The 24,785-nt window shown below is 49.1% G+C and overlaps 11 protein-coding genes across 11 annotated transcripts; 6 read left to right on the forward strand and 5 right to left on the reverse strand.

Moving 5' to 3' along the window:
* Positions 1-636: 636 nt before the first annotated feature.
* DEU56DRAFT_956975 (peptidase S8/S53 domain-containing protein) lies at positions 637-3,077 on the forward strand (the record flags this gene model as incomplete). The annotated part of the gene is made up of 10 exons (XM_041359256.1): positions 637-1,062; positions 1,120-1,552; positions 1,605-1,777; positions 1,831-2,099; positions 2,150-2,225; positions 2,285-2,370; positions 2,427-2,436; positions 2,487-2,738; positions 2,795-2,816; positions 2,873-3,077. 10 exons carry the CDS (start codon positions 637-639, stop codon positions 2,932-2,934), a joined length of 1,809 nt encoding a protein of 602 aa, XP_041205733.1. The 3' UTR covers positions 2,935-3,077.
* An 80-nt stretch (positions 3,078-3,157) lies between these two features.
* DEU56DRAFT_741644 (uncharacterized protein) lies at positions 3,158-3,936 on the reverse strand (the record flags this gene model as incomplete). The annotated part of the gene is made up of 2 exons (XM_041348878.1): positions 3,158-3,724; positions 3,778-3,936. 2 exons carry the CDS (start codon positions 3,934-3,936, stop codon positions 3,158-3,160), a joined length of 726 nt encoding a protein of 241 aa, XP_041205734.1.
* Positions 3,937-6,687: 2,751 nt separating this feature from the next.
* DEU56DRAFT_872576 (uncharacterized protein) lies at positions 6,688-7,458 on the reverse strand (the record flags this gene model as incomplete). The annotated part of the gene is made up of 2 exons (XM_041355793.1): positions 6,688-7,269; positions 7,297-7,458. 2 exons carry the CDS (start codon positions 7,456-7,458, stop codon positions 6,688-6,690), a joined length of 744 nt encoding a protein of 247 aa, XP_041205735.1.
* Positions 7,459-7,885: 427 nt separating this feature from the next.
* On the forward strand, positions 7,886-9,296 carry DEU56DRAFT_502068 (uncharacterized protein). Its single transcript, XM_041346529.1, has 2 exons — positions 7,886-8,242; positions 8,295-9,296. Exons 1-2 carry the CDS (start codon positions 8,033-8,035, stop codon positions 9,246-9,248), a joined length of 1,164 nt encoding a protein of 387 aa, XP_041205736.1. The 5' UTR covers positions 7,886-8,032; the 3' UTR covers positions 9,249-9,296.
* A 244-nt stretch (positions 9,297-9,540) lies between these two features.
* On the forward strand, positions 9,541-11,105 carry DEU56DRAFT_502093 (uncharacterized protein). The gene is made up of 2 exons (XM_041346530.1): positions 9,541-9,977; positions 10,032-11,105. The coding sequence occupies exons 1-2, from the start codon at positions 9,774-9,776 to the stop codon at positions 10,977-10,979; spliced, it is 1,152 nt and encodes a 383-aa protein (XP_041205737.1). The 5' UTR covers positions 9,541-9,773; the 3' UTR covers positions 10,980-11,105.
* Positions 11,106-11,331: 226 nt separating this feature from the next.
* On the reverse strand, positions 11,332-13,895 carry DEU56DRAFT_502117 (uncharacterized protein). The gene is made up of 7 exons (XM_041346532.1): positions 13,563-13,895; positions 13,330-13,505; positions 12,797-13,273; positions 12,256-12,745; positions 11,975-12,202; positions 11,628-11,918; positions 11,332-11,576 (listed from the first exon to the last, which is right to left on the reverse strand). Exons 1-7 carry the CDS (start codon positions 13,783-13,785, stop codon positions 11,548-11,550), a joined length of 1,914 nt encoding a protein of 637 aa, XP_041205738.1. The 5' UTR covers positions 13,786-13,895; the 3' UTR covers positions 11,332-11,547.
* A 1-nt stretch (position 13,896) lies between these two features.
* DEU56DRAFT_502099 (vacuolar membrane protein-domain-containing protein) lies at positions 13,897-15,652 on the reverse strand. The gene is made up of 5 exons (XM_041346531.1): positions 15,436-15,652; positions 15,285-15,373; positions 15,081-15,223; positions 14,764-15,031; positions 13,897-14,710 (listed from the first exon to the last, which is right to left on the reverse strand). Exons 1-5 carry the CDS (start codon positions 15,514-15,516, stop codon positions 14,089-14,091), a joined length of 1,203 nt encoding a protein of 400 aa, XP_041205739.1. The 5' UTR covers positions 15,517-15,652; the 3' UTR covers positions 13,897-14,088.
* Positions 15,653-16,079: 427 nt separating this feature from the next.
* DEU56DRAFT_982442 (P-loop containing nucleoside triphosphate hydrolase protein) lies at positions 16,080-19,092 on the forward strand. The gene is made up of 10 exons (XM_041359894.1): positions 16,080-16,318; positions 16,368-16,514; positions 16,565-17,020; positions 17,068-17,225; positions 17,277-17,449; positions 17,503-17,637; positions 17,685-18,152; positions 18,200-18,482; positions 18,532-18,611; positions 18,667-19,092. The coding sequence occupies exons 1-10, from the start codon at positions 16,125-16,127 to the stop codon at positions 19,015-19,017; spliced, it is 2,445 nt and encodes an 814-aa protein (XP_041205740.1). The 5' UTR covers positions 16,080-16,124; the 3' UTR covers positions 19,018-19,092.
* Positions 19,093-19,104: 12 nt separating this feature from the next.
* On the forward strand, positions 19,105-20,350 carry DEU56DRAFT_818266 (uncharacterized protein). The gene is made up of 5 exons (XM_041353957.1): positions 19,105-19,367; positions 19,422-19,546; positions 19,606-19,887; positions 19,942-20,012; positions 20,065-20,350. The coding sequence occupies exons 1-5, from the start codon at positions 19,243-19,245 to the stop codon at positions 20,176-20,178; spliced, it is 717 nt and encodes a 238-aa protein (XP_041205741.1). The 5' UTR covers positions 19,105-19,242; the 3' UTR covers positions 20,179-20,350.
* A 213-nt stretch (positions 20,351-20,563) lies between these two features.
* On the forward strand, positions 20,564-22,667 carry DEU56DRAFT_502247 (NAD(P)-binding protein). Its single transcript, XM_041346533.1, has 9 exons — positions 20,564-20,950; positions 21,000-21,029; positions 21,087-21,104; positions 21,154-21,218; positions 21,281-21,499; positions 21,554-21,638; positions 21,693-21,926; positions 22,003-22,061; positions 22,375-22,667. The coding sequence occupies exons 1-9, from the start codon at positions 20,627-20,629 to the stop codon at positions 22,442-22,444; spliced, it is 1,104 nt and encodes a 367-aa protein (XP_041205742.1). The 5' UTR covers positions 20,564-20,626; the 3' UTR covers positions 22,445-22,667.
* A 90-nt stretch (positions 22,668-22,757) lies between these two features.
* On the reverse strand, positions 22,758-23,822 carry DEU56DRAFT_982445 (ORMDL family-domain-containing protein; the record flags this gene model as incomplete). Its single annotated transcript, XM_041359895.1, has 5 exons — positions 23,535-23,822; positions 23,349-23,482; positions 23,144-23,298; positions 22,992-23,091; positions 22,758-22,889 (listed from the first exon to the last, which is right to left on the reverse strand). Exons 1-5 carry the CDS (start codon positions 23,707-23,709, stop codon positions 22,758-22,760), a joined length of 696 nt encoding a protein of 231 aa, XP_041205743.1. The 5' UTR covers positions 23,710-23,822.
* Between the last annotated feature and the right edge of the window lie 963 nt (positions 23,823-24,785).

The following is a 24,785-nucleotide window of genomic DNA, read 5'->3' on the forward strand; positions in this document are numbered from 1 at the left end:
TGATGCGGCCGCGTTGTTGCTCCTGAACCAGCCTCAATTTTTCCACCCTGGACTCTGGACCCTGAAGTTGTGAACACGCTTGAACACGTCAAAATTTTCTCGAGCTCAGGAAGGAGTTCAGGGCGCTGTCGAGCAATACCTAGCGCATAGTAGCTGTTGCCCACATGAACAATATTTCAAATGTAATCCTCCTGGCACGCCCACTTATGTAGAGATCTTTGTCGTTATATTGGTGATGGGAGAATATTTGATAACTTTTAAGGTACTGGCGCCGTTGGCAACCACAGTGTGACCCTTGTTGCGGCACTGATTTACTTTTCTAGTAACAGGCGACGATCCCTGGAGGTTTCGTGAGCCGTTCTGACTGTAACTTACCAACTTCAAACAGGTACTATGCCGTAGTCGCATCTTATTATTGTCAACGGCCTGGCGCCATCTAGCCGAATCAGTACCCACAGAAGGACCTCTACATGTGGATTAAACAGATTCTCCCAGCAGCGCATGCGGACTGGGGATCACGGAGAGCATGATCATTCGGTGAATCGGTTAAGCTTCACACGAGGTCGCCAAAATTGTTCTCGTATATAACGGTGCCACGTCAAGTTCTCGTGAGTGCAAGCCTTTCCCGTACTGACAATGAGACTCACCTCTCTGCTCGGGCTCCCTTTCGCGGCTGCTCTTGCTAGCGCAGCAGCACCTTTCAAGGGTTGCCAACACAAGGTGAAAGAGAGCATTCATGGTCCTCCCCGCGGATGGTCCAGGCACTCTCCCGCGCCCAAGCATCATATGCTCGAGCTCAAGATCGCTTTGCCTCAGCCCAAGTTCCCGGAGCTCGAGCAGCATCTCTGGGAGGTGAGCGACCCCAACCACGCACGTTATGGGGCGCACCTGTCGAAGGAAGAAACCGACGCTCTCACGGCTCCCCATCCCGAGACTTTGGACATCGTCAATGAATGGCTTGCCTCATTCGGCCTGGCGGAAGAAAGTCTCGGTCGTTCATCTGCCAACGATTGGGTCACTATTCGTGTCCCAGTCGGCCTTGCCGAAGAGATGCTAGATACCGTAAGCAATGCAATCTTGACTCCGGAGATTACGGTCCATTGACCGCTGGATGTCTAGACTTATCACGTTTACAAGCACGCCAAGACCGGAGAGAGCATTGTCCGGACCACGAGCTACAGTCTCCCAGAGATCTTGCACGACCATGTCGATCTTATTCAGCCTACGACCATGTTCGCTCGTTTCAAGGCGTTCAAGAGCACGCTGCACTGGACCAACCAGGTGCAGCCTCCAGTCCCGAGCACATCTAACGGGACGATCACAGGGCCTGCAGGCAATCAGGTTGATGCAAGCTGCAACAGCACGGTCACGGTTTCATGCTTGAAGCAGTTATATAATGGAGTAGATTACAACACGTCTGCCACGAACGGCAACAAGCTGGGTCTCACTGCTTACCTAGGCCAGTATGCCAATAACATGGACCTTCAACAATTCTACCAGCTTGAAAACCCATCTGCTTACGGTTCAAACTACACTTTCGTTTCCATTAACGGTATGCTGCACTCAAGGCTCGTCAATAGTTAGGTTGCTTATTTGTTCCACAGGTGGACTGAACAACCAGAGCTATGCGGCAGCAGGCATTGAAGCTAACCTTGACACTCAATTTGGTTTTGGACTCACATGGCCCACTCCCGGAACGTTCTACTCGACCGCTGGCGAGCCCCCTTTCATACCCGATATGGTGACGCCGACTGATACGAACGAGCCATACTCATATGTGCGTTCGAGCCACTGATGAAAATTTTCATGTGCTGATATCTACGATCCCAGTGGCTCGACTATGTTCTTTCGCAGCCTATGCTTCCCCAAACGATCTCTACCAGTTACGGTGACGATGAGCAAACTGTCCCATTCACCTACGCGACCCGTGTCTGCGCCGGCATGGCAGTTCTTGGTGCTCGAGGAGTTTCTGTGTTGTTCTCCTCTGGTGATTTTGGTGTTGGTGATGGCGATGCCAACCCTGCCACACAGATATGCTACTCCAACGACGGGCGCAATGTCACGAAATTTCTGCCTGATTTCCCCGCTTCCTGTCCATAGTGAGTGATATTTGCAACCGAGGAGTACAACGACTAAAGATCGGGTAAAGCGTGACGACTGTCGGCGGCACTGTCAATATTCCAGAGACTGCTGTGTTCTTCTCTGGTGGTGGCTTCAGTAATTATGTGAGCAATTTTGACGGCTATCATTAATGCATGCTGATATGGTGACACGCTCTCGCCAGTTCGTTCGTCCTGCATACCAAGAGGTTGCTGTCACAGAGTACCTAACAAAACTCGCTCCTGGTACCTATGAGGGTCTCTTCACCCCGTAAGTGTAATGAACTACTCCCCACAGTATATGTTAATTGAGTCGCTAATTTGTAGCTATGGGCGCGTAAGTGACCTTTGCAGCATGTAAGGATCTGACGGCTAACATTCAATCAGGCCTATCCCGATGTGTCTGCACAGGGCCTGAACTTCCTTGTCGTTTACCAGAACCAGACGATACACGTTGGAGGCACATCCTGTTCTTCACCCACATTCGCCTCGTTCGTTTCCATGCTGAATGACGCACGTATTAATGTCGGCAAAGCCCCTCTCGGTTTCCTTAACCCTTTCTTGTACTCCACTGGGTACACCGCGCTGAACGATATCACTGAGGGCAACAACCCAGGATGTGGAACTCAGGGCTTCAATGTATGTCATATCTGTATGCCTTCGAGTCGTGTTATTGATGTGATGCCCATGCGCAGGCCACCACTGGATGGGATCCTGGTAAGTGTCTGCATTTGGCGAGTAGTTTTCTATTTCGGTGCTGACAATACCTGCAGTCACTGGCTTTGGGACACCCAATTTCGAGAAGTTGAAGGCACTGGTCTTGAGCATGCCCTAGATGTGGTGGACGAATGGACAATCTATGATGTATATAAGTGTACATCATCATGGGTATATTAAGGTTGTAACGCAATAACTAGAGCTATTTACCGGAAAGAGCACGCAACGTTCTCCCCTGCGATGGACCGCGGCTTATGAGCACAGCCTATTGTGCTCTGCTTCACACGATGTGCACGTCAGTAAGAAATCCCATCTAGGCCTTCATGACGTGGGCATTGGGTTTAGTAGATGCCGGGTATAAGCCGGTACCTGACAACCTTTGCCCACCTCTTCCATTCGTCTCCGAACATTGACTTCACGACCTCCTCCTCTTGGTTGATCCTACGCACGAGGCTTACCACAGTAACCGTTCTCTCCAGCAGCCACCCCAACAGAACCACTTTCAGTCCAGGAATACCTAAGACCCCCGATTGTCTAAGCCATGAAGTCGCAGATCCGTGCAAGATCACTACGCCGATGTACTGCATAATAGCTGCTGAGTAGGAAGGGTGGCGTACGACTGAGTATGGTCCACCCGTGACAAGCTGGTGACCCTTGCGAGTGGTGAGCTCGAATGTGAAAAAACGACCAAGGGTGCGAAAACACGACCAGCGGAGGTATCCCGCTGCAGCAACAACTGCGGTACCGAAAAGGAAATGAGGAGTAATTGGTACGTCCTGGATCTTGTCCTGGATCCTTGGAAGAATTGGACCGACTGCGTTTTGTATTACGCTGGGAAGTGTGCTGGGGTCCGTAATACGAGAGAGAATGAGAGCAGTTTCTGCGCAAGAAACACCCCAGTAAATTATCTGGGGCATAGTTCGGCATCAAAGAGGATCGTGGATAATCCGTGAACAGGTACCTTCGCGATCGGGAGCCCGTATTTAACATGCTGGATGATGACCCACTCATTAAAGGTATCATGAACAACCTCGCTCTTCGCAGGGGCATGTGGGGGAGTGAGCGCTACGTGCACAGCGATAGCAGACGAGAGAATGAGTGGGATTTTGAAGAGGGACATTTTCATAAAGAACACTTGATCTATTCAATTGCCTTTATATAATCCATTATGAGCTGCGTACGGCAGGGCAGGTGCTTACGAGTATGCGCTGTCAGTCTGATTGGATCTAGGTAACACTGAGGCTCCTATCCAATCTCATGAGGACGGATGTACTATATCTACGTGCACCAGGTGACAACTTTGATTGTCCTACGCAAAGTCTAATTGGTCGATATCTTTGAGCTTTCTCGTGCGGGCCGCATGAGTCTGGCACGCACTCCGGGTGTTCTCGGCCGATCATGCACAATGAGTCTCTGACGGTATCAGATCGGAGATCCGTCCATGGCTCAGCGTTTGACTTGACGCCGTTGCTCATAGTGAAGACTGAACTGCTCATATGGACCATCATGAACACGTAGAATGGTGAGAACAGCCTTACTCACCTTCCGGAAGGTTCAAGACAAAAAGAAATGGGGGTTGATAGATGACGTGATACCGATAGGGCAGTATGGTCACCCTAGGTCTAGGGTTCTAATGCAAAGAGTGGTGTTTTCTCGATCCTCAGTGTGAAGGCTACGAGTGACAAACCCAGTGCAGACAAGCAACTATCAATGATGAGCGGTGGAATTCGCGATACATCAGATGCCCTTACCTTACGATGATTGCGAGAAGACATGCAAAAGCATCAATTTGATGTATGGCACCATTAGTCAAGGTCGGCGAACGTATCGTAGGATCCGGTGGTGACGTGTGTATACCTGTCGCAAACGAATGTAGCTGTTAGCTTCCGACCTTCCTGTGATGAATATGGTTCGGACGGCCAAACTCATACATTAGTCGCCATCCTTCCTGAGGAATCAGTTAACGGGCATGCAGCAGAGAGGAATATGATGATCATGGTTGAAGATACCGAGCTAGAATCCAGCATTGATGACCACAGTAGATTCTACGCTGAAGAAAATCGGGTGGAAAACCTAACGCAGGCGACAACTTGTGCCTCGGAGGCGAGTCGGTGCCCTAGCACTTAGGGTACCACAAGGGTAACACCGTTGGAAAGTTGATACTGCACCTGCACCCGCCAACACCGTACCTTCCACGGGTACGGGTAGCACTTGCTGGATGAAAAGAGGTAGGGACGCAACAGATCAAAATGCATCGCAAGTGGCAAGCCGATGTCGTTAATCTAGGTGTGGGCAACAAGTTTCGAGACCTTCAACTACATCCCTCAGACGGTTGGGGAGGTATTCGCTAAAAGGCTGCATCGATGTAAACAGCCCTCAAAAGGAATTGGACAAATGTTGTTGAGTTCGGGATTCTTACTGATAAGGAGCGGGTTAATGTTTATACACCAATCAGTCTGAAAGCTGTTGCTCACAACATGCGGGAAGTTCATGAGGAGCGGCCTTTTCAAGCCCATATTCGAACACCAGATGCATGCTAGACTTCGGGCGGGTGGAAATGGAGTGCAGAAAGCCAACCAAATATGCAAGTATCCGTGCAACACGATGAGATTACGGGATGAAATTCAAGACGCGATTGCGAGCAGAGCCCCTACAGTCCCACTGTCTGTCAGCGAAGGACCTTGGAATGTCCTATTCAGAACTGCGAAGCTTCATGAGTTTGGTTAACGGCGAGGTGCCAAAGCTATCAATTTCAAACAGATAGAACTCGGCAGCTTCGAAGTTACTGTCACGAGTTTTGATATCCGCCAAGTCTCATACTTCTTCGCGACAGTTTGCCAGAAAGGACGCGCCCGCCGCTGGTGCATGATCTATTGCGCCTAGTATATGGGAAGATGGGGGAACAAGGTAAAGAGATATCAATTTGAGGATGTTTTTGCAAAGTGCGTTTGCCAATCTGGATCTATCAAAGTGTGAGAATGACGTGTGGCTATACACAAGCTCCGCGGCTTGCGATGCCGAGGCGCTCGGAAGTTACCGGCGCATACAACACGAGCGCCATCTGGCAGCTTCAACGTTCTTCAACGTTCAACATCACTCATACGCACATCCTTGTTTTATCGCTCGCGTCGAACTTGTTCTCCCCTATCACTACTCCCCTCCGCCACTTAGACTTGTAGTTTCCAGACAATGTTCTGGAAGCTGCATGTCTAAGAGCTGAACGGAAAAACATAACCACCAACAAATATTTATCGTGGAATTTACATGTGTCCATCCAACCACGCAGATTGTTGGCGAAGGTCCGTCACTCTTTGTTGTTTTCTGATGGCAGGGGCCCTCAACAAAATCGAGCATCATTGTCTGACTCGCTTCTCACTATATCCTCTGCAACTAAGTCCACGCATTGTTGATTCGTTGCGGAAGGTGAGGGTGGGGTGATGGTGTGGTGCCATTCCAGTATTGTATGTTCCCTACCCACCTTACTTTGGAGGGTATCACTCCAGTACTGGCCGGAACTTCTGTGGGCGGTTTTGGCGCACTTTAGCAGGCATTCTAGAGCATGATTGTTATCGGACGGGCGTCGGTCAAAGCCAACCAGAAAAAAACAACACGGCCAGCGTAGGCGAGCCGCGGCGTTGCTTGACTCAGGGCACAACTTCAATACTCGGACTAGTCACGCATGACTGTCATAGGTTCCAAACCATATAATCCAAATCACTTGGTATGTCACACAAACTGAATGCAAATAAATACACGGCTAGAATCCAAGACTTCTGGGGCTTGTCCGGGGCCTGTCGAAATTTAAATAGATTACCCAAAGATCAATGACCGCTTGACGTGACGCATGGCCAGCAAGGTTCAATGCATGGCATCAGTACACGCCAGGAATGATCCGATACTTCACTCTTCTCGCCCACGCCTCCCATTCTTCTCCGAAGGCCGACTGCATCATCTTATCTTCTCTCTTCGTTCTTATGAGCAACGCCAAATTCACCGCGGTACACAGGGCAATTCCAGCCTTGACAACCAGTGATACTCCAGGAATCCTCGCCGATATACCAGAGGCCCCTAACCATGATTTGGGGGAGCCATGTAGAATGATATTTCCGATGCATAACATCATCATTCCTGTGTAAGAAGGATGGCGGACGATCGCGTAAGGTCCGGTGGTGATAAGCCGATGATCTTGGCGCACGCTGAGTAGAAACGTGAAATAGCGACCAAGGGTTCGGTAGCATAACCAGCGGATGAATCCACCGCTGATCACGAGGCCACTACCCACAAGAAAAGAGGACGTAATAGGGACGTCTGTGAGAGCGCTAAGAGCCTCGGATGGCGCTTGCAAAAATTGCGGTACTTTTGAGGAATCAACGCGGCGAGCAATGATAGCAGCTATTTCTGCCAATGCCCCTGTCCAGTACAACCCCTGGATAACCTTGTTGAGTGAAATCTCCTAAAAATACAGAGCGATCCGACGAACGGATATTGTTTGCGAGGGGTATTTCATTTTACGAAAACATTTTGAGATGAGAGACAGAGACCGACCATGTAACTCCTCGGTGGACAAAGAATGAGGAGGTGTGATTGCTACATTGACCGCGATAGCTGATAAGAAAACTAGAGGTATTTTGAGAAGCGACATGTTCCAAGTTGGACGGGCTTGAATTTGATGGCGATGACTCGGAGTCACTGGCCTTTAGTACTGGTTAGTAGGGACAAATTGTAATGGCATGGCACCATACGATTTGACCGGGATTGCACGGATGATGGTATACGTGTGCACAGTAAAACTTCGTCAATGGTGACCAGAGTCGTGACGTGGAGTACCACGAGATGCCATGTCGACGTGTCGATCCTCGCCCCGGCCCTGGCTGCCAGATACAAAAACTGCTCAAGCAGCTCCAGGGCCCCGAAGTATGGGGCCCCGATGCTATGTGTGTAGTGCTAGCACAGTTTTGTTCATGACTGAACTTGGTAAGTCACGAATTTAACTTAGTGGATCTGTTTTTAATGCGGCGGGCGTAATTGGATAACGCCGCTTATGTATGTAAATTTACCACCTCTCCCATGCTCTACGTCGAACCACCACCAAGAATAATGGATGTCATTAATTAACGTCGACTGCGTTCTAGATACAGAGCGGATCCCGGCCGATCTCGCTCTTATAAGATGGCCAAGTTTTCGGTATCGAGTCAAGTGCAAGTGCAATCAAATTCATGGCTCAACCATCTCCTCCGAATGCACTCTTCATATCAGAGATCTTGCTCGCCATCTCATACCAACTTGAGGATGACAAGAAAGCGCTAGCGCGTCTTGCTCGTTGCTGCCGTGCATTTTCAGCACCTGCTCTCACCGTCCTGTGGTCTTCGGTGCAGTCCTTTTCCCCATTCATCCCCCTCCTGCCGCCGAGTGTGAAGTTCTTATGGGTGAGCATATAAAGTTCTTTGCATCAATTATGTCATATTCAAGAATATATAGGACCACTGCCAGTTCGACGAAGTGACCCTTGACGAGTTCCCGTGCCCGCCCGAAGAAGAGTGGAGGGTGTTCGACAGTTACGCACGCAGAGTGCGCAGGTTATATTCTGGATGGCATTTTCACCAAATAGTAGCCCGCATACGCTCCGAAATCACATTATTCCCATTGCTACGATCTCTGACTCTTCAACTGGTGGAGCCACTTGATATACAAGTCCGCCTCTTCTCGGACTCGCTGCGCTCTCTGAAGATATCCGGACCTGCGTATGTACACTGCAATGATGACCGTGTCCAAATGGCCATCGCGCACGTGTCTCGCGATGCGCCATTGGTGGAATATCTTCATGTTGAAGATTTTACCTATTCTGTTGCCCAATCATCACTGCCACCTCTCCATTTCGCTCATCTCCGAGCTGTCAGGATATCTGCATTTTTCGACTACAGTCTCCTGCAGTCTTTTTGTCACATCCTTTCCCAAGCGCCTGTGACACAACTCAAACTCGAACTTCCGGCTCTCCCAAATAAGGAGTGGAGCATCTCATCTCCCGTCTTTCCCGCTCTGGAATCGCTGCAAATTTATGGCAATCCGCTTTCTGCCGAACAATTCGTATCCCATCTTGCCAGCAAGAGTGTCCAGGAGCTTAGCATTCACCACACAAAAGGACCCGCAAGCGCTGCGGATTACTGCCAACTTCTTTCGTGTGTTGCGGACAAATACAGCAATACTCTTCAGACACTCTCGCTGACACTCAGTCAGTCACCCACCACGAACCACCTGCACGATCTTTCCCAAGCAGTTCTTGATGCTTTTTATGCGCTTGCACCGAGTTTCAAACGACTAGGGACTCTCCACCTCTCGTTGCCGCACAATCGCTACGTTCATCTAGCGCCGGAGCTCACATTTGAGTCTCCTACATGGCCATTTCTCAAACTTCTTGACTTTCAAGCGACATAAGGGTGTTTTTACGGAAGAAACTGGTCTGAGTACTGACGGAACGCCTACTATATATTTAGGAATACATATGCCGTTTTGATCAGGGTTAGGTTGCTGTCAATGCGAACGTGGATCATGAGAAGACTGTGCGGCAGTGTGGGAGTGCTGATGAGCACTGAGAATGTCGCCATCTGGGAGAAGCACAAGGCAGGCTATTATGAGATGATAACATTGGCCGTGCGTGCTGTTGCTAACTATACGATCCGCAAGAAGGGCCCACGACTTACTGGATCTAGGTGATAAATTCTTGGCCTTCCCGCGAGACATGATTTCTACTTCCATTCATTATATTCACAGGAATCGATGGACCAGTACTAATGGGCAAGGATGGCGCTCGACCAAGATGAAACACTCGCACCCATGAGAGAGTGCGAGTGTCAAAAACACTTGGTCTTGTATTGGCCCGCATCCACAGTCCCTCCACACTTCTCGCCAACCCAACCCACCCTCCGAGCCAGTGCACGATAAGAGTTTGGTCAATTAGCCATGGTCTCAAGTCGTCGCGCTCTCTACATTTCCGAGATTCTTTCAGAAATTTCATACCAGCTAGAGGATGATCGCAAGTCTCTTTCACGTCTTGCACGTTGTTGCAAAGCATTCTCAGACCCAACTTTGGATGTCCTGTGGAGGCGGATGAGCCTTTTCTCCCCCTTCATTCCCCTTTTACCCCCGAGAGTTTTGACGCTTTGGGTACGCAATGTTCTTGAGCATGTTAGGCCCACGTAATTTTGACTCGTTCTATAGGTCGAATACCAATTCAGCGCAGAGAGTATCGCGAACTTTCAATGCCCCCCTATACACGAGTGGAAGGCTTTTGACGCATATGCTAGGCGTGTGCGGGTGTTGTACAGCGGTGCCTCGCACTTCCTCGCAGGTGTGGCCACCATCCGAACAAACTTCAACGTCTTCCCCTTCCTACGATCCATGTCGATGCAGCTTCAGGAACCTATACAACCCGGCATTCGGGTGTTTCCAGAAACGCTGCAAACGCTGGAAATTTCGGGCCCCGCTTACATCAACTGTAAAGATTCCTGTATCCAGGCTGCTCTTGCACACGCGGCGCGCGATGCACCTTTCCTGAAACATCTCCACGTCGAAGACTACAGCTATAACAGCGACCGTTTGGACACGACACCCCTTCATTTCAAACACTTGCAAAGTGTCGAGATATCCGCATTCATCAGCTCAAATGTCCTCAAATCACTATGTTGTGTTCTTTCGCAATCACCCGTGATCGAGCTCAAGATAGAGCTCCCACCTACCAGCTGCATATGGGATACCCCACATTCCCTCTTTCCACATCTGGAGAGGCTGGATATACACGGCACGCCCGCCCTTGCGGAAGCCTTCATCACGAACGTTTCCAGTATGTGTGTCCGCTCATTGACCGTCAGGCACAGCCGTGGGCCCGCACGACTTGAAGACTGCAGCCGTCTATTTTCTACCATCGTGAACAAGTATAGCACATCGCTGCAATCGCTATCTCTCACGATCAGCCGCTCACCAGTTCTCCACAACCACGATGGCGTGGCGCATGATATAATGGATGCGCTGTTCCCTTTGATGCCGAGTTTCGAGCATTTGGAGGAACTTCATTTATCATTGCCCAGTGCTACTCAAGTCGATGATTACCCTTCCGTTGAAGCTTCTGGTTGGCCAACTTTGAGGCGGGTGGAGTTTATGGCCACATGATGATTTGCGGGATGATCGCGGGAGGCTTGGAATTCAGTAGTGAAATGGCTGGACCATGTAGATCACGTGTATTTTATTTGGGTATGGAATATCGACATTTATACTCACAGGTCAGAAATACTTTTGGGCATGCGTGCGTGGGGTGATGACGACGCACAGTGCGCAGCCATGCAAGGTGTCAAAGATCCCCAGTTATTAAGCAAAAACAACTCACAATCAAAGTATTATGTCGATGGAACAGCATAAATCCAGTCGCCGTCAAATCCAACAAATCTTAAGCAGGCAGTCAATCACAGACGTTCACGAAGTGTGACGATGAAGTTATGAGCAAAAACACAGGGAAATACCTCTTTTCCAGTTGTGCACACCAATTCCATGCGCTAGTCAGACGGCCGTCGATACAGCTTCCCGCGTCAAAGAAGTTATCGGCCCCAGAGCAATCGGACCCATACTGGAAGAAATCACACACACAGTGCGCAGCCATGCAAGGTGTCAAAGATCGCCGTAGTTAAACAAAAACAGCTAACAATCAAAGTATTGTGTCGATGGAACAGCATAAATCCAATCCCTACCAGTCACCGTCGAATCCAACAAATCCTGAGCAGGCAGTCAATTACAAACGTTCATCAAGTTTAATAACGAACGTACCTGTGAGCAAAAATACAGGGAAATACCTCTTCTTTTCCAGTTGTGCACACCAATTCCATGCGCTAGTCAGACGGCCGTCGATACAGCTTCCCGCGTCAAAGAAGTTATCGGCCCCAGAGCCATCGAACCCATGCTGGAAGAAATCGCACAAAATCTCGCGCACGCAATTATCCAGTGAACCAAAGTCATCTTCGATGTAGGAGCGCAGCGCAGGTTTTTCCGCAAGGCTGGGTATCTGTGAGAGGGTATTGCAGATAGGCAGTAGGATCCGGTAGATTTGGGAATATTTATCTATGCGAAACATATCTAAGAAAAGACGCGGACAGTATTATGGAAGTAAAACGTACCGATGAACATGAGCGCGTTGGGCACATTGTGGTCACCCATGTGGATTGCAGATGAGCCAATCCAGGTTCCCACGCTTTGTTGCGCACGGTGTAGGATCGTGTGCATCATGTGGAAGGTTTTGGGAGCTGCTTGCACACGATTTAGCCCCTGACCGGTATCCCGTAGCCGGTAAGGTACATTCTCCGCAAGTAAGTCCTGTTCAGCGAGCGACCATAGCCGGAACATGTCTGTCGAACAGATGAATCAGTATTACGGATACAAAATACCTTCAAAGACCAACCATGTAGGATCTCACGCCATAACGTGAGACTCTGTAGGACATATGCGTATTGTTTTGCATGATCGTGGCTGAGTCGTGCGCCCTGTTTGCCACTCCGGATCGCCAAGCTGGACTTGTTGTCTTTTGCTTGCGTTGGATGGAAGTGTTGTTTCAAGTACGTGATCATCTTTTCGCAGGGATCACGATTCGTCCGCAAGAACGCGTGATTATCGCCGATGCTGTATATACATTGACGGACTTGTTCTTGATTTAACCCCGAGCGCTGGTATTTCGAAGCGAGCGTCTCGATAGCGCGCTCCTTGTTTTTGATATCCCGTTGGACTTCCCTCCTCGAGCGCCCTTCAGAATAGATTTCCTGCGTGGCGGGCATGATGAGATCATCTCGTAACATGTCGAGAGCATCGTTTTCTTCAAGAATGGTGTACACAGATAAGATGGGTTTGACGCAGGAAAAGCTGAGCATGTCTCTAACATCCGGAGACTGACTGTCCTACGAAGAGCAGTGTTTGCATAGTCAATATCGCCGAAATACAGAACTCACCTGTAACAAATATATCAACTTTCCATACGTCGTGCGCATTTTATCTGGGTTCATGATCTTATGTCTCCGACCGAGCTCAAAGATAGTCTGGTAGAAGTCCGCGTTGGACTGAAAATCGCGATCCGTGAACAATTCTTGGCCCTGTTTGTAGTCGGCAGCAAGGACGAGCCCAGACAGAATCGCACACAGCTCGCGAATTTGATGCACAATACGCTTTGGCTTCGAAAGCCCAAAACCTAGTGTGTCGATCTTATCTGTGTACTCGGACACTTGAAGCGCGGCATCGAGAAGGCGCAGGTACTTGCGCTCGCCGTAGGTGAGTCGAAGAGGGATGTATTTTGCACGGTCGACAAACCACTCGCCGACTTTGGACCCAATTGTAGGTTGGGCGCCTGGTATTTGGATAGAGACGGGCGCTTTGGATGCTTCTCGGTCGAGTTCTTCATCAGAGTCATCCATATCAACATCGTCTTCTTGCTGATAACAAAAGTAAGCGTCAGATCCACCGTAACTAAGCCGAACAAAATTCGTACCTCCCCGTTTTTCTTCGCGTCCCCACCCGCACCATTCTGCACTGACTTAGACTTGACGCCACTTGGGATTGGTTTTGTGACATGCGTTTTCCTCGACCCCTTCCGGTGCTGCGCTGCAAAGCAGACTTCACAATAATTATCTGCGCATGTGTCGCACACAACTTGAGCTGGCTGATCTATACACGTGGTAAGATCGACCCGATCTGCATGATCACTTCCTATCGGCAACACACCTTCGCATTCGACGCAGAACCCATCCGCAGCAGGCCTAACAGCCGATTCTTCGTCCCATCCCTCACCGGGACCAGTGGTGTCGGAGTCTTTTTCTTTGAGTCGAGGGTGTTCGACTGATTCGTGGTTCGTTCCGAGAATGTTTTTTAGGGTAAAATTGCCGCTCATGGATTCAGCTGGCTGTGAGGTGGGTTCTAAGGAGGCTGAGGATGTGTGTACGACCATTATTTCTAGGGATATGACATCTATTTGCAACTGCGTAAGGAACGATGAGAAACGAGTAAGGAACGCGTGTACGGAGGAAACCCAGCCATGCTGTGTCTTGCCTGACGTAAGGTGAGCGCCATCATACGCATGTGCTTGTCTATCGCGTCAGTTCAAAATCAAAAAAAAGTGTGTCCAGCTGTGAGCAAACGCTCTAATATTAATATTACCCCGTGAATTTATGATACAAATGGGTGGTGCAGCGAAAAGGAATCATACATGATGAATGAATGAATGTGGGATGATGACAGCAGAAACCGATGTTCACAAGCTCCCAAGCGTATGGCGCCAAATCTTACTGACGATACCCCTGGTCTGTTCTGTCCGTGTGCCTGCACGCTCCTCATCCTCTAGTCGCCCATCACGATCCTCTCTTGCCGATGAGCTGCGGTCCACATCAGCCTGATGCGATCGAGGGGGATCAGGGGAGTTGATTGCTGGCATATGAGACGTATGGAACTCCAATGGGGGAGGTGGGGAACGCTTGTACTTGTGCCGAGAGCGAGAGCTATGAGATGACAAACTTCCGACGCTTGGAGGATAATCGTGCGGCACGAGAGAAGATGGGGTAGAAGACTTGGGTATCGATAATGGAGAGGTGGTTCCGCTATCTTTTCCCTTGAAGTCTTCAGATACAACTATCGTTTCTGCGTCATCTCCAGTTGGCATCCTTATGTAAGTGGGTCGAGGGTTCTCTATGTCACAATGATCATCGTCCTCGTCCTCGTCGTCTTCTGGTGCACGAAAGAGCGGTTCTCGATCATGCACATCAGACATACGGGGTGAATTGGTGGGAAGTTCGGCAGAGCTTGAAGAGGCTTTAACGATGGAATCGATGAGCCAGAATTGAAGGATGTTCATGATGATAGGGAAGAGACCCATGGCACTACAAGGGCAGTATAAGAAGATCGCCATAACCATGAGGAAAAGACAACACACAAGATGACTTGAAAGGCATCGCCGTCACCAATAGCAGTCCAGCTGAGCAACCAATCTCCCACCTTCGATATTCCTGGCCACGCTGCAAACAACCCTACAACAATCATTTTCATTGTCGTCAACGCAAAGACGTAGACTGCGGCCTGACGCGCCCAATACGCTATCGACGGTGGAGAGCCATACTGCCCCGACTCGTAACCTTTGAGTTGCAGTCTCTTTGCCAAGAGGTATGTGAGACCATGGTGCACGACGTATATTATAGCAACACCTATCACAAAGATGAATTTTAAAGGCGAGTGAGTTCCATTGATATTCACCGAGAGTGGTATCGATGAGAACATTGAGAAAGTAGTAGGTGCAGGCGTTGCCGGCATTATGGTGTGAACCAAGGTCGGATATCAGAACATTGACACCGTGTACAAACATCTGTCCAACAATTTGCTTGGATACATCGAAGAGCCTGCATGATCGTGAAGAGCTTCAGTGGTTTCACTAGAGTGCTGTGAGCCATGAGGACGAACCATATTCTCCAAGGTCGTTTCTGTGGCTCACGATGTCTCTTATACACCAGCGAAAGTATTGCGAGCACGCCCATGAGCGCCTGGACGACCTGAGCAATAATGTGTCATGAACCTTTCCTATGCTGTGTTCTACGAGAGAATTTTGACGTACCAAAGCGGTCGGACCAAGCAATTGACATGAACGTCGATCCAGAGGGAAATCATCATCGGTCAGGCGTGGAAAGGAGAACATGGTTGGAGAGAAAGACTGCGGCAACTGCTCGCACAAGCAGGTGTGCGAAACTTCTGGGACGTGATGCACCAAGTCGGCTTACGACCAACAAGCTTCCGAGTCTCCTCTCCTTCCACGTGCCCTATTTTGGTAATTCCACTGCGGCATTTGGTGAGAACAAGATTTCGGTTACATGACCTAAGCTTTACATGTATACACCAATTGCAACTGTCCGCTTGAGCATGGCGACGTCGACATGATATACTAAGACTAGGTAACCATCATAGATCTGAGCATCTTCGAAGTTGCCGTCTTCCAAGCAGCATTTCTCAGACTTTAGTACACATTCGAAGTCGTAATTTGATTGAACGTTGGAGTGAGTTTGTTTATATATGCAACGATCGACAGGTTCAACGATGAACATTTGAAACGGTCAAGTCTCAGATCTGAGTCTGTCTGACCAAACTGAAAAGCAAGTGCTGAAGCGCTGAAGTGGGTTGTTGATTGATATTTGGCATCAGCTTTAGAATTCAACAAATACAAACAACCATCTACCGCTGCGGCTGATTTGTCGGCCACGACCACGACACGCTTGCATTGATAATATCCGAACCCACCACAACTCTATAATGTCATTTTTCTCCAGATCTTCACAGCCCTCGCCATCCCCTTCATACTCCACTATACCTCGTGAACCTGCCCCAAGACCCATGGCACGTAACCTTCCTCCACAGACTCAATACAACGACCCTTCTCAGTCTCTCTTCGAGAAACGATCGCATGAACGCAAACCCCCTCCATCGCGCTCTGGTCTGAGCATGAGGTATTTCCACGTCCCCCTCTGCGCTTACTTATACCGACTACAATTACAGCTACGCAGTGGTCACTACGCCAAACGAGGGCCTTGCTCTCAGGAATTGCTTGGTTGTTTGCCCTTCGGACTTCCTGCATGGTGCACAGGTTGTCGTACGCAGGGTAGATCGTGACTCTGGCCAAAGGGAATACCCCATGACAACATGGTCAGTACAGCTTCCTCTCCCTGATTCAAGTCATTTTAAGTGTGATTTAGCCATGACACTTCCGGGACAATCAGACCGGGTACAGTCGCCATCGGACTTACACAACGCCAGTGGATAGGCGTATCTCTGTCAGGCGACGATGTCACTATCGACATGATCCCTCAGGCACCCCCCTTTCTTCAATCCATCGATATCCAAGTTAGCTTTCTACGAAAGGGCATTGAAAATCCAGAGCCGTACTCTGCAGATGACATTTCACGCAACTTTATCAAGACCTTCAATAATGTCGTCTTCGCGCCGGGCGAGATCATCACCTTCGACTTCAAGGGAGAGAAGCTCAAGATGACTGTTGCCTCTATGAGCGTGGTGGAGCTCCCAGATCAGCAGAGCAGCGCACGTTTCGGAAAACAGCCACATTTGGAGATGGGTGTTGTGATGGACAGAACTGACGTTACTATCATGAAGGCCAGTGATAGTATGATCAAGATTAAATCAAGCGCGAAGAAGTGAGTTATAACCTCAGGCTCGAGCTCCACTTATTGTTCATGTCCAGGGCTGCGTCGAATGCTATCATCGCACCCAATTTCAAGTTTGAAGAGATGGGTATTGGTGGTCTTGACGAGGAGTTCGGCGCTATCTTCCGTCGCGCGTTTGCATCACGCGTATTCCCTCCAGCACTCGTCGAGAAGCTTGGAATTCAACATGTGAAGGGTCAGTATTAAATTGAAAGACGCGACAGATGTCTAATGCGACTCATAATAGGTATCCTTCTCCATGGTCCACCGGGAACCGGTAAAACACTCATAGCTCGTCAAATTGGCAAAATGCTGAATGCTCGGGAGCCCAAAATTGTTAATGGTCCTGAAATTCTGAACAAGTACGTTGGTGCATCAGAAGAGAATGTCCGGAAGCTGTTTGCGGATGCTGAGAAAGAGGTTAGTCGCAGCTTCCATCCCTACCTGCGCAATTGTGCTGAAACAATGAGTAGTACAAGGAAAAGGGAGACGAGAGTGGTCTTCACATTATCATTTTCGACGAACTAGATGCTATCTTCAAACAGCGTGGTTCTACGAACAGTGGAACAGGTGTCGGTGACAGTGTGGTCAACCAGCTTTTGTCGAAGGTAATACACTGCATTCCCGTCCTAGCTCGATTGCTCACTCCTCTTAGATGGATGGTATAGACCAACTGAACAACATACTCGTCATCGGCATGACAAACCGCATCGACATGATTGACGAGGCCTTGCTGCGCCCTGGGCGTCTTGAAGTACATATGGAAATCTCCCTGCCAGATGAACACGGACGATTCCAGATCCTGCGCATCCACACGGCTAAGATGCGGACGAATAATGTGATGGACACGGATGTTGACCTGGCCGAACTCGCTGCCTTGATGAAGAACTATTCAGGTGCGGAGATTGAGGGCTTCGTGAAGAGTGCAACTAGTTTTGCATTCAATCGCCATGTCAAGGTCGGCACCATGGCAGGCATTTCGGAGGACGTCGACAAGCTTAGAGTCAATCGTGGTGATTTCTTCAAGGCACTTGAGGAAATTAAGCCAGCATATGGTGTGTCGGAGGAAGAGTTGACGGATGTTATTGCCAATGGGATCATCCATCATGATCCAATTGTTGAGGTATGTTGCACGCGCCTCCGGTCTCCGTCGCGCTGATGTTTTTGCAGGAAATCCTCGATAAGGGCAAGTTATTCGTTAACCAAGTCGCCAGGTCGACACGGACACCGCGTGTCAGTATACTACTCCACGGACCCCCTTCGTCAGGAAAAACCGTGCTGGCTGCATCCATTGCTTGGGCGTCCAAATTTCCGTTCATCAAACTCATCTCACCTGATCGCATGGTCGGATTCTCGGAAGCCCAGAAAATACAGTTCATTACCAGAACATTTACCGATAGTTATAAGAGTCCACTGAGTGTCATCGTGGTTGACAACCTTGAACGACTACTAGGTGGGATCGCTAACACGACCATAGCCATTACGCTGACCTTCACTCGCAGACTGGACGTCGCTTGGCAGCAGGTTCTCAAATCCTGTTCTGCAGACCCTTCTTGTCCTCATGGCTCGTAAACCACCTAAGGTTAGTATTCCGTCAGATATACAGCAGTCGAGTTTGTCTGATCACATGTCGCCAGGACAAACGTCTACTCGTGATAGCAACAACTTCTCTGCGCCCCCTTCTAACAGAGCTTGGCCTGTCCGATATTTTCGATTCTGAGTTACGCGTACCTCCGATTTCTAACCTTTCGTCACTCGAACGAGTCGTACGCGAAGTGCAGCTTTTCTCTTCGGAAAGCGAACTCCGGCAAACAATGCGCATGCTTTCAGATGCAGGGTTTGCAGCTGACCTCAGCGCGGAGGAGGATGCGGGCTTGCATTTGCAAGTTGGCATCAAGAAGCTTTTGAGCATCATCGAGATGGCGAGGCAGGAACCCGAGAGGGCTGGAGAGAGACTTGTGAGCGCAATTATCAACCTAAATTTGTAGATTTAGGGTGGCATACCTGTTGGATCGATATCATTTGTAGAGTACTTACAATCTGGACATCTTGTGCATCACGTTTGCATGACGCTTGGCCAGGAAAGGTATAACATGCCTGATATGGTATGCTCCTCAAAGAAGGGGAAGTTGAACATGACTTGCATCTGGCTCTGGTCCATCACCTGCAGCCGCATCTTAACTAAGTACTGACAGCAACGACAAAGAGTCATCATGTCTTCCGTTGAGATCATCCAGGACCCGGCTCAACCATCTCGCTTGCCACGATCGGCCTCCAATCCCAAGCCAAAGGGCATCCTCAAGAACGCAGCGCCACAACAACCAGGTTCACAAACGCAGTAAGCTTCCGTGCAGATGGCCTAACCAATGTTCGTTAATCTCTTCGAATGTAGCAGCCTGCAATGGGACGAGGAGAATCTTGCGTTGACTGAGATCCAGAAAGACAGTCTTATGAAGATTACGGAACCCAAAACGCCATACGTACGGTATAACGCTGAAACTGATCAATTTGAGGGCGGTATGGTCTCTTCTATTAATCATTCATACATTTGATCTAACATTATCTCTGTATGACAGATATTCCATCGCTTGACCTAGGCGGGCGCGTACCCTCGCCAATCGAGTATATATCGTCCTCTCCGCGATCGGTATCACCGACAGGCGCAGATACATCGGGGCCGTCTTCTCGCAGAACGTCTCTCAGCAGCGCGGGGCGTCCTTCATCTAGAAGATCAGCCAGTACTGCATCTAGCAGGAGCACGAGCTTTAATCTCCCGAGTGAGGCTAAAGCCGAGATAAGAGCCATACAAGGCAATCCAGGTGAAGAAGTCGAAACGGAGGAGGAGATGGATGAGGAAGGTGTGTTGTTCATATCATTTTATATGTGAAAGATGTATTTATTTGGTTGGATAGCTGCTGCTAAACACGCGGCTTTCGTACGAGCCAGAGGGCGGCACTATTCTAACGAAGCAGAAGCGATGAAGGTGAGCAGCTGTTTTAAAGTTTCTACCAATGTGCTCAACATATGTCACATAGCGAGCGGCGAAGATGATGGATGACGAAGAAGAAGAAGCAAGTGCTTCAGAGGCCTCAGTACTTGCGGACGGCACTGAGGAAATCGCAGTCAACGGCGCTGTTCATGGTAACTGATACAACATATGCTCTCGTGGTTTCTGGAGGGAGTAGATGGCGGGCATGCTCATGAACTTTGAATTCTTTCACAGGTATATATTGTATTTTTACCAGAATATTATCATCCTTCGAGTTCATTTGGTTGTACCCTACCACTCACTATTCTGCGGAGAGGAAGTTAAGAACCGGTGTCCATTGACATTGGAATTCAATCGATTGAACCAGCGATGTGTTGGTGAAGTTACTGACACTGAGAGCACATATTTGCTTGAGGATCCAAGCACTGGTATGTCCAGGGGTTGCGCTTTAGGCAAAGGGCTATGTTACTATACAGATTTCCCAAAACAGTCATTTCGTCGGCCACGTGGTTATCTAATGATCGACAAAGATCGCAATGCAGATAAAATTTTGGACAGCGTTTCAATGGCAAAGCAAGAACGACCGCGTCTACACTCAACAACATCAGATGGCACCCGACGCTGCTGGCAAAGGCATCCTCCTTAAAGCTGACCCTATTGCAGATGCTTTCCGCGCCGAGGTCAAGGATGGACTTGCAACCTCGCATCGTACACCGACGCTTGTCGGAATCTTGGCGACCAACGCGTCTCCGAGTAGGTTTTATGCTGAGTTTACGAGGAAGCAGTGTGAGCAACTTGGTGTGAAATTTGTCCTCAAGGAGGTTGGGAGTGCGGTGAAGCAGAATGAAGGAGAGGAAGCGAGGTCAGATGGGGATGGTGTAGAGGAGGCGATTATCGAATCTAATGAGGATAATAATGTCGATGGTATCATGGTGAGTTCGAACGCCCGTTCACATAAAACATATCCTGATTGTTGCAAAGGTGTATTTTCCAATTTTCGGAGGCCAGCAGGTACGCACCGGGTAGCACGAGTCGGCAAGTAATTAAATTGATTTAATTATCTCGTAGGACCATTATCTGCAACAGGTATGATGGAATCGAGTACCTGCGCTAATTGATAATCGTGCTGTTCTAGATCGTCTCTCCTCTGAAGGATGTCGAAGGCCTTCATTCGAAATTCCATTACAACCTATACCATAAGTGCGTCTATTCCCCCCCCTCTAATATTGCCTGATTATCATTGACTCGGCATGTCCTATCAGCATCCGTTTCATCACGCCCGCCTCGCTCACATCTACCATTCCGTCTTCGAAAGTCACGCAGGCAATAATAGACGATATCCCACCGCCCGGAACAGTCAAGTCTATTATCCCTTGTACCCCCCTCGGCGTCGTTAAATGCCTCGAGTTTATCGGAGTGTATAACAAGCTCCTAACATATGGCGATCGCGCATATGGCAAGACCATAACCGTCATTAATCGGTAAGACTCTGGCGCAGTCAGTATCTAAAGAAAGTCGCCTAGAATATCGCACAGGTCGGAAGTTGTCGGACGCCCTCTCGCTGCACTTCTTGCAAACGACGGCGCGCGAGTGTTTTCCGCCGATATTGACTCTATCCAGGTAGCTACCCATCTACCCTCATTTTATTTTTACTTGACATATTTGCCGTTGTAGGAATATACGAAGCGACCACGTTCCTCGAACGCGACATCTGCTCGACAATACCTCCCGCATCATACTTCGCACCTGTGCACGCTCTCCCTCGAAGAATGTCTTGCGGTCTCAGACGTTGTGATCAGTGCCGTGCCCAGCGCATCATACAAGGTCAAGACAGAATGGCTAAAGGAAGGGTGCGTTTGCGTCAACGTCGCAGCAGACAAGAATTTCGAAAAGGATGTCAGAGATAAGGTACGTTTTCAGCGGGTTCCTAGATTAGTCCCCCTAGGTGTCCATGTCCCAACGGCCGCTAACACGTCGTGCGCAGGCATCTATATACATCCCAGCGGTCGGCAAAGTGACTATTTTGATGCTCCTTCGGAATTTGTGCGTTGTTCCTCCGATCTTTTATTATGTTTTTATTTTCTTTCGCCATGCGTTGCGCTGCACCGTGGTTTCTCGCACTGGTATCAACATCCTGCCACCTCCGATCATGTTGTATGTGTTTTATTTTTCTTCGCGGCTGCACCGTGGTTTCCCGCACTGGTGTCGGCGTCCGGCTGGTGCCGGTGTAGTTTTGCGTGCTTCCATTGTTCGACCGTGCCTTCTTGTTCTTATTATGTTTGTTCCCCTCGTTTGCAAGGGGCTTTCCGTGTTTACTTTCTCATCATGCTGCGAGTTGTGTGCTGATTATGATTAGGCTGCGTCTTTCGCACTACAATGACGTGTCGGCCCCGAGTGGGAGCGAAGACTCTATTCCCGGCCAATAAGTGAGGTTCTTCTTGGAATCGTGTCGGTGCCGTTGGTGGAAGGAAGACGAAGATATTTAGAGAAGATCAAACTCAGAAGCAGGAAATCACGTAGAATCTAGCACAATGCATTACAATCGCCATTGCCTGGATATATACACCATTAGTTGAGATTATCACTGCAGCATGGGATCATTTATGTATAAATTGTATGTGTTTTGCAATGATGTGGTGATTGCGTTCCTCCCTTGATGGGTGTGTAAGAGCCAAAGAAAACATCCTCCTCGTGCGAATATATAACACTGTGCCGAACAATACAGAGGGATGCATGATATCACCCGAAATGGGCATCGGCTGGGTTTGCGGCATGTAGCGGATTGTTGTCCATCTGAGGGAAAGATGGCGTGACGGGCGTTGAGACGCCTGAGGCATCACTCGTGAGGAAACGAACGCGTTGTCTGTGGAGCTATATAAAAGAAGCAGTCAGGTATATATATGTACCAGTTGACGAAAGGGGAAAAAACTGAATTGAGTGGGAAGTCGGGTGGAAGTGACGTGGACAGCGTACCTGAGGAAGTTTTGGAATGATGGCTAGGACGATGAGAGCGGTGAGATTGACAGCGAATAGCCACGGATTGTAATTCGTGTAGTGTGTCGAAGCCAGGAAACTGGTACACGTGCAGTGAGTGAAATGCGACACATCACAAACAAAGTACGAACAGTAATATAGGCGCAGTGAATAGCCACTTCTTCGATGGCGTATATTGCGCGCCGTCATCAATTTGCTCCCAGAGAGTGAGATCGTCATATGCACCGCCGTGAAGCTCGTTGTCGAAGGGAATGCCGGTGACCCAATGGAACATGAGATATGAGAGCTGCGGAGATACGTGGCATGTTAGACATAGCGGTAATCAGCAGGACAAACCAAAGGATGGAAGGAGCGTACGTTAAGGTATATAAGGTTAACGAGTGTCCAGCTGATCTGTTGCGTCATGCCAGGTATAGTATCGATGATGATCTTTCCCATGAAGACCAAAACGACGTGTATGAGCCATGCACCTGGGCAGGTGGTTCAGTGAAATGATCACATTACTTGAATAGCGCTATGCACCCTTTGCATTCACCCAGTTAGCATTGATGTTGAGGTACGCGCTGCGGTCCAAAAGTTCCTCTGTACGGCCGCCAACTTCTTCGACCTTGACAATGCTCCCGCTGCGCCGACGGCCTTTAGTATCAGCCGGAACTGGTACGGTGAGATGTGGAAGCTTTAGTGAAGGACGCGACATTGATTGCGACTATGACGGAACGCTGATGCGTTGGTTGAGAACGAAGGAGGATGGCCGCAGCAATGAGACCGAGTATTAAATTTGGTGCAAGACCACAAGCGCTAACCAAATAGTTGCACACAAACCGAGATTCGACAGCAAACCCTTCCGTGCACAAAAGAACCTTTTAAAAAGCTTGGCGGTGTAAATCATATATTGTCTAGCTGCTGGCACTTATTCTGGACTCTCACCAAAATTCAAGTGCAGATTCGGCGGTCGCCTCATCCCGCATCATCGAGGTCCTCACGAACTCTCCAGAGGAATGACATGACCGTAACCCGCTGTTAGATGAACACGGTATTCAATTGGTGAAATCAGGTTCCGGGCCTACCCCCGTCTTCATGTGTTACTAGTTTGGCAGTTCTTGGCTTGCTCGGAGAGTTCGCGAGCTACATGAAAACCGAACACGTCTACTCGGGTCCTTACGTTCAAGTACGGCGACGTTGTGAGAGTTCTCATCTCAGACTTGAAGTTCACCGAGCGCCGCCACTGACAAGGACTCTCCTATAGAAAGTTATAGTAATGATAGAAAAGGCGCGTTCACGTATGGACAATCTCCACGCAAGGAACATCTCGTGCCTCAGATATTGAAGAAAGTCGAGGAATTTCAAGTTGGACTTGATGTTCATCATACGAAACAGCATATCAAACGAGCCTACTGCGAGGAAAGGTGAGCTTGCAGCGGACAGCAAAAATATTGTGCTGTTATTGACCATGCGTCCTAAGCTAGACTCATGCTGGTGGAACAGAAGGTGACGCTTATTCTGGTGTTGAGATTACCGCCAGTCAAGCTGCCGTTGAGAGCCGTTGAGCCAGTATGGCATTATCATGCCCGATAGCGTAGAACGCCAACCTACACCTTCACTGTTTTGCTTCACCGTACCATCATGCCTGGTAGCATAGAAAGCCAATCTATCAGACTTTGGAAGTGGGTCACTCTGTATCACTTTCGTATCTGTTTCGTGATCATCGCGCTTCATATATAGTCATCAATGGACAGAATCTTCAAGTCCACCGTGACTCCTGGCACATTCCCG

The sequence above is a fragment of the Suillus clintonianus genome, assembly GCF_016758775.1.
Source record: "Suillus clintonianus strain FC179 chromosome Unknown DEU56scaffold_66, whole genome shotgun sequence".
Lineage (NCBI taxonomy): Eukaryota > Fungi > Basidiomycota > Agaricomycetes > Boletales > Suillaceae > Suillus > Suillus clintonianus.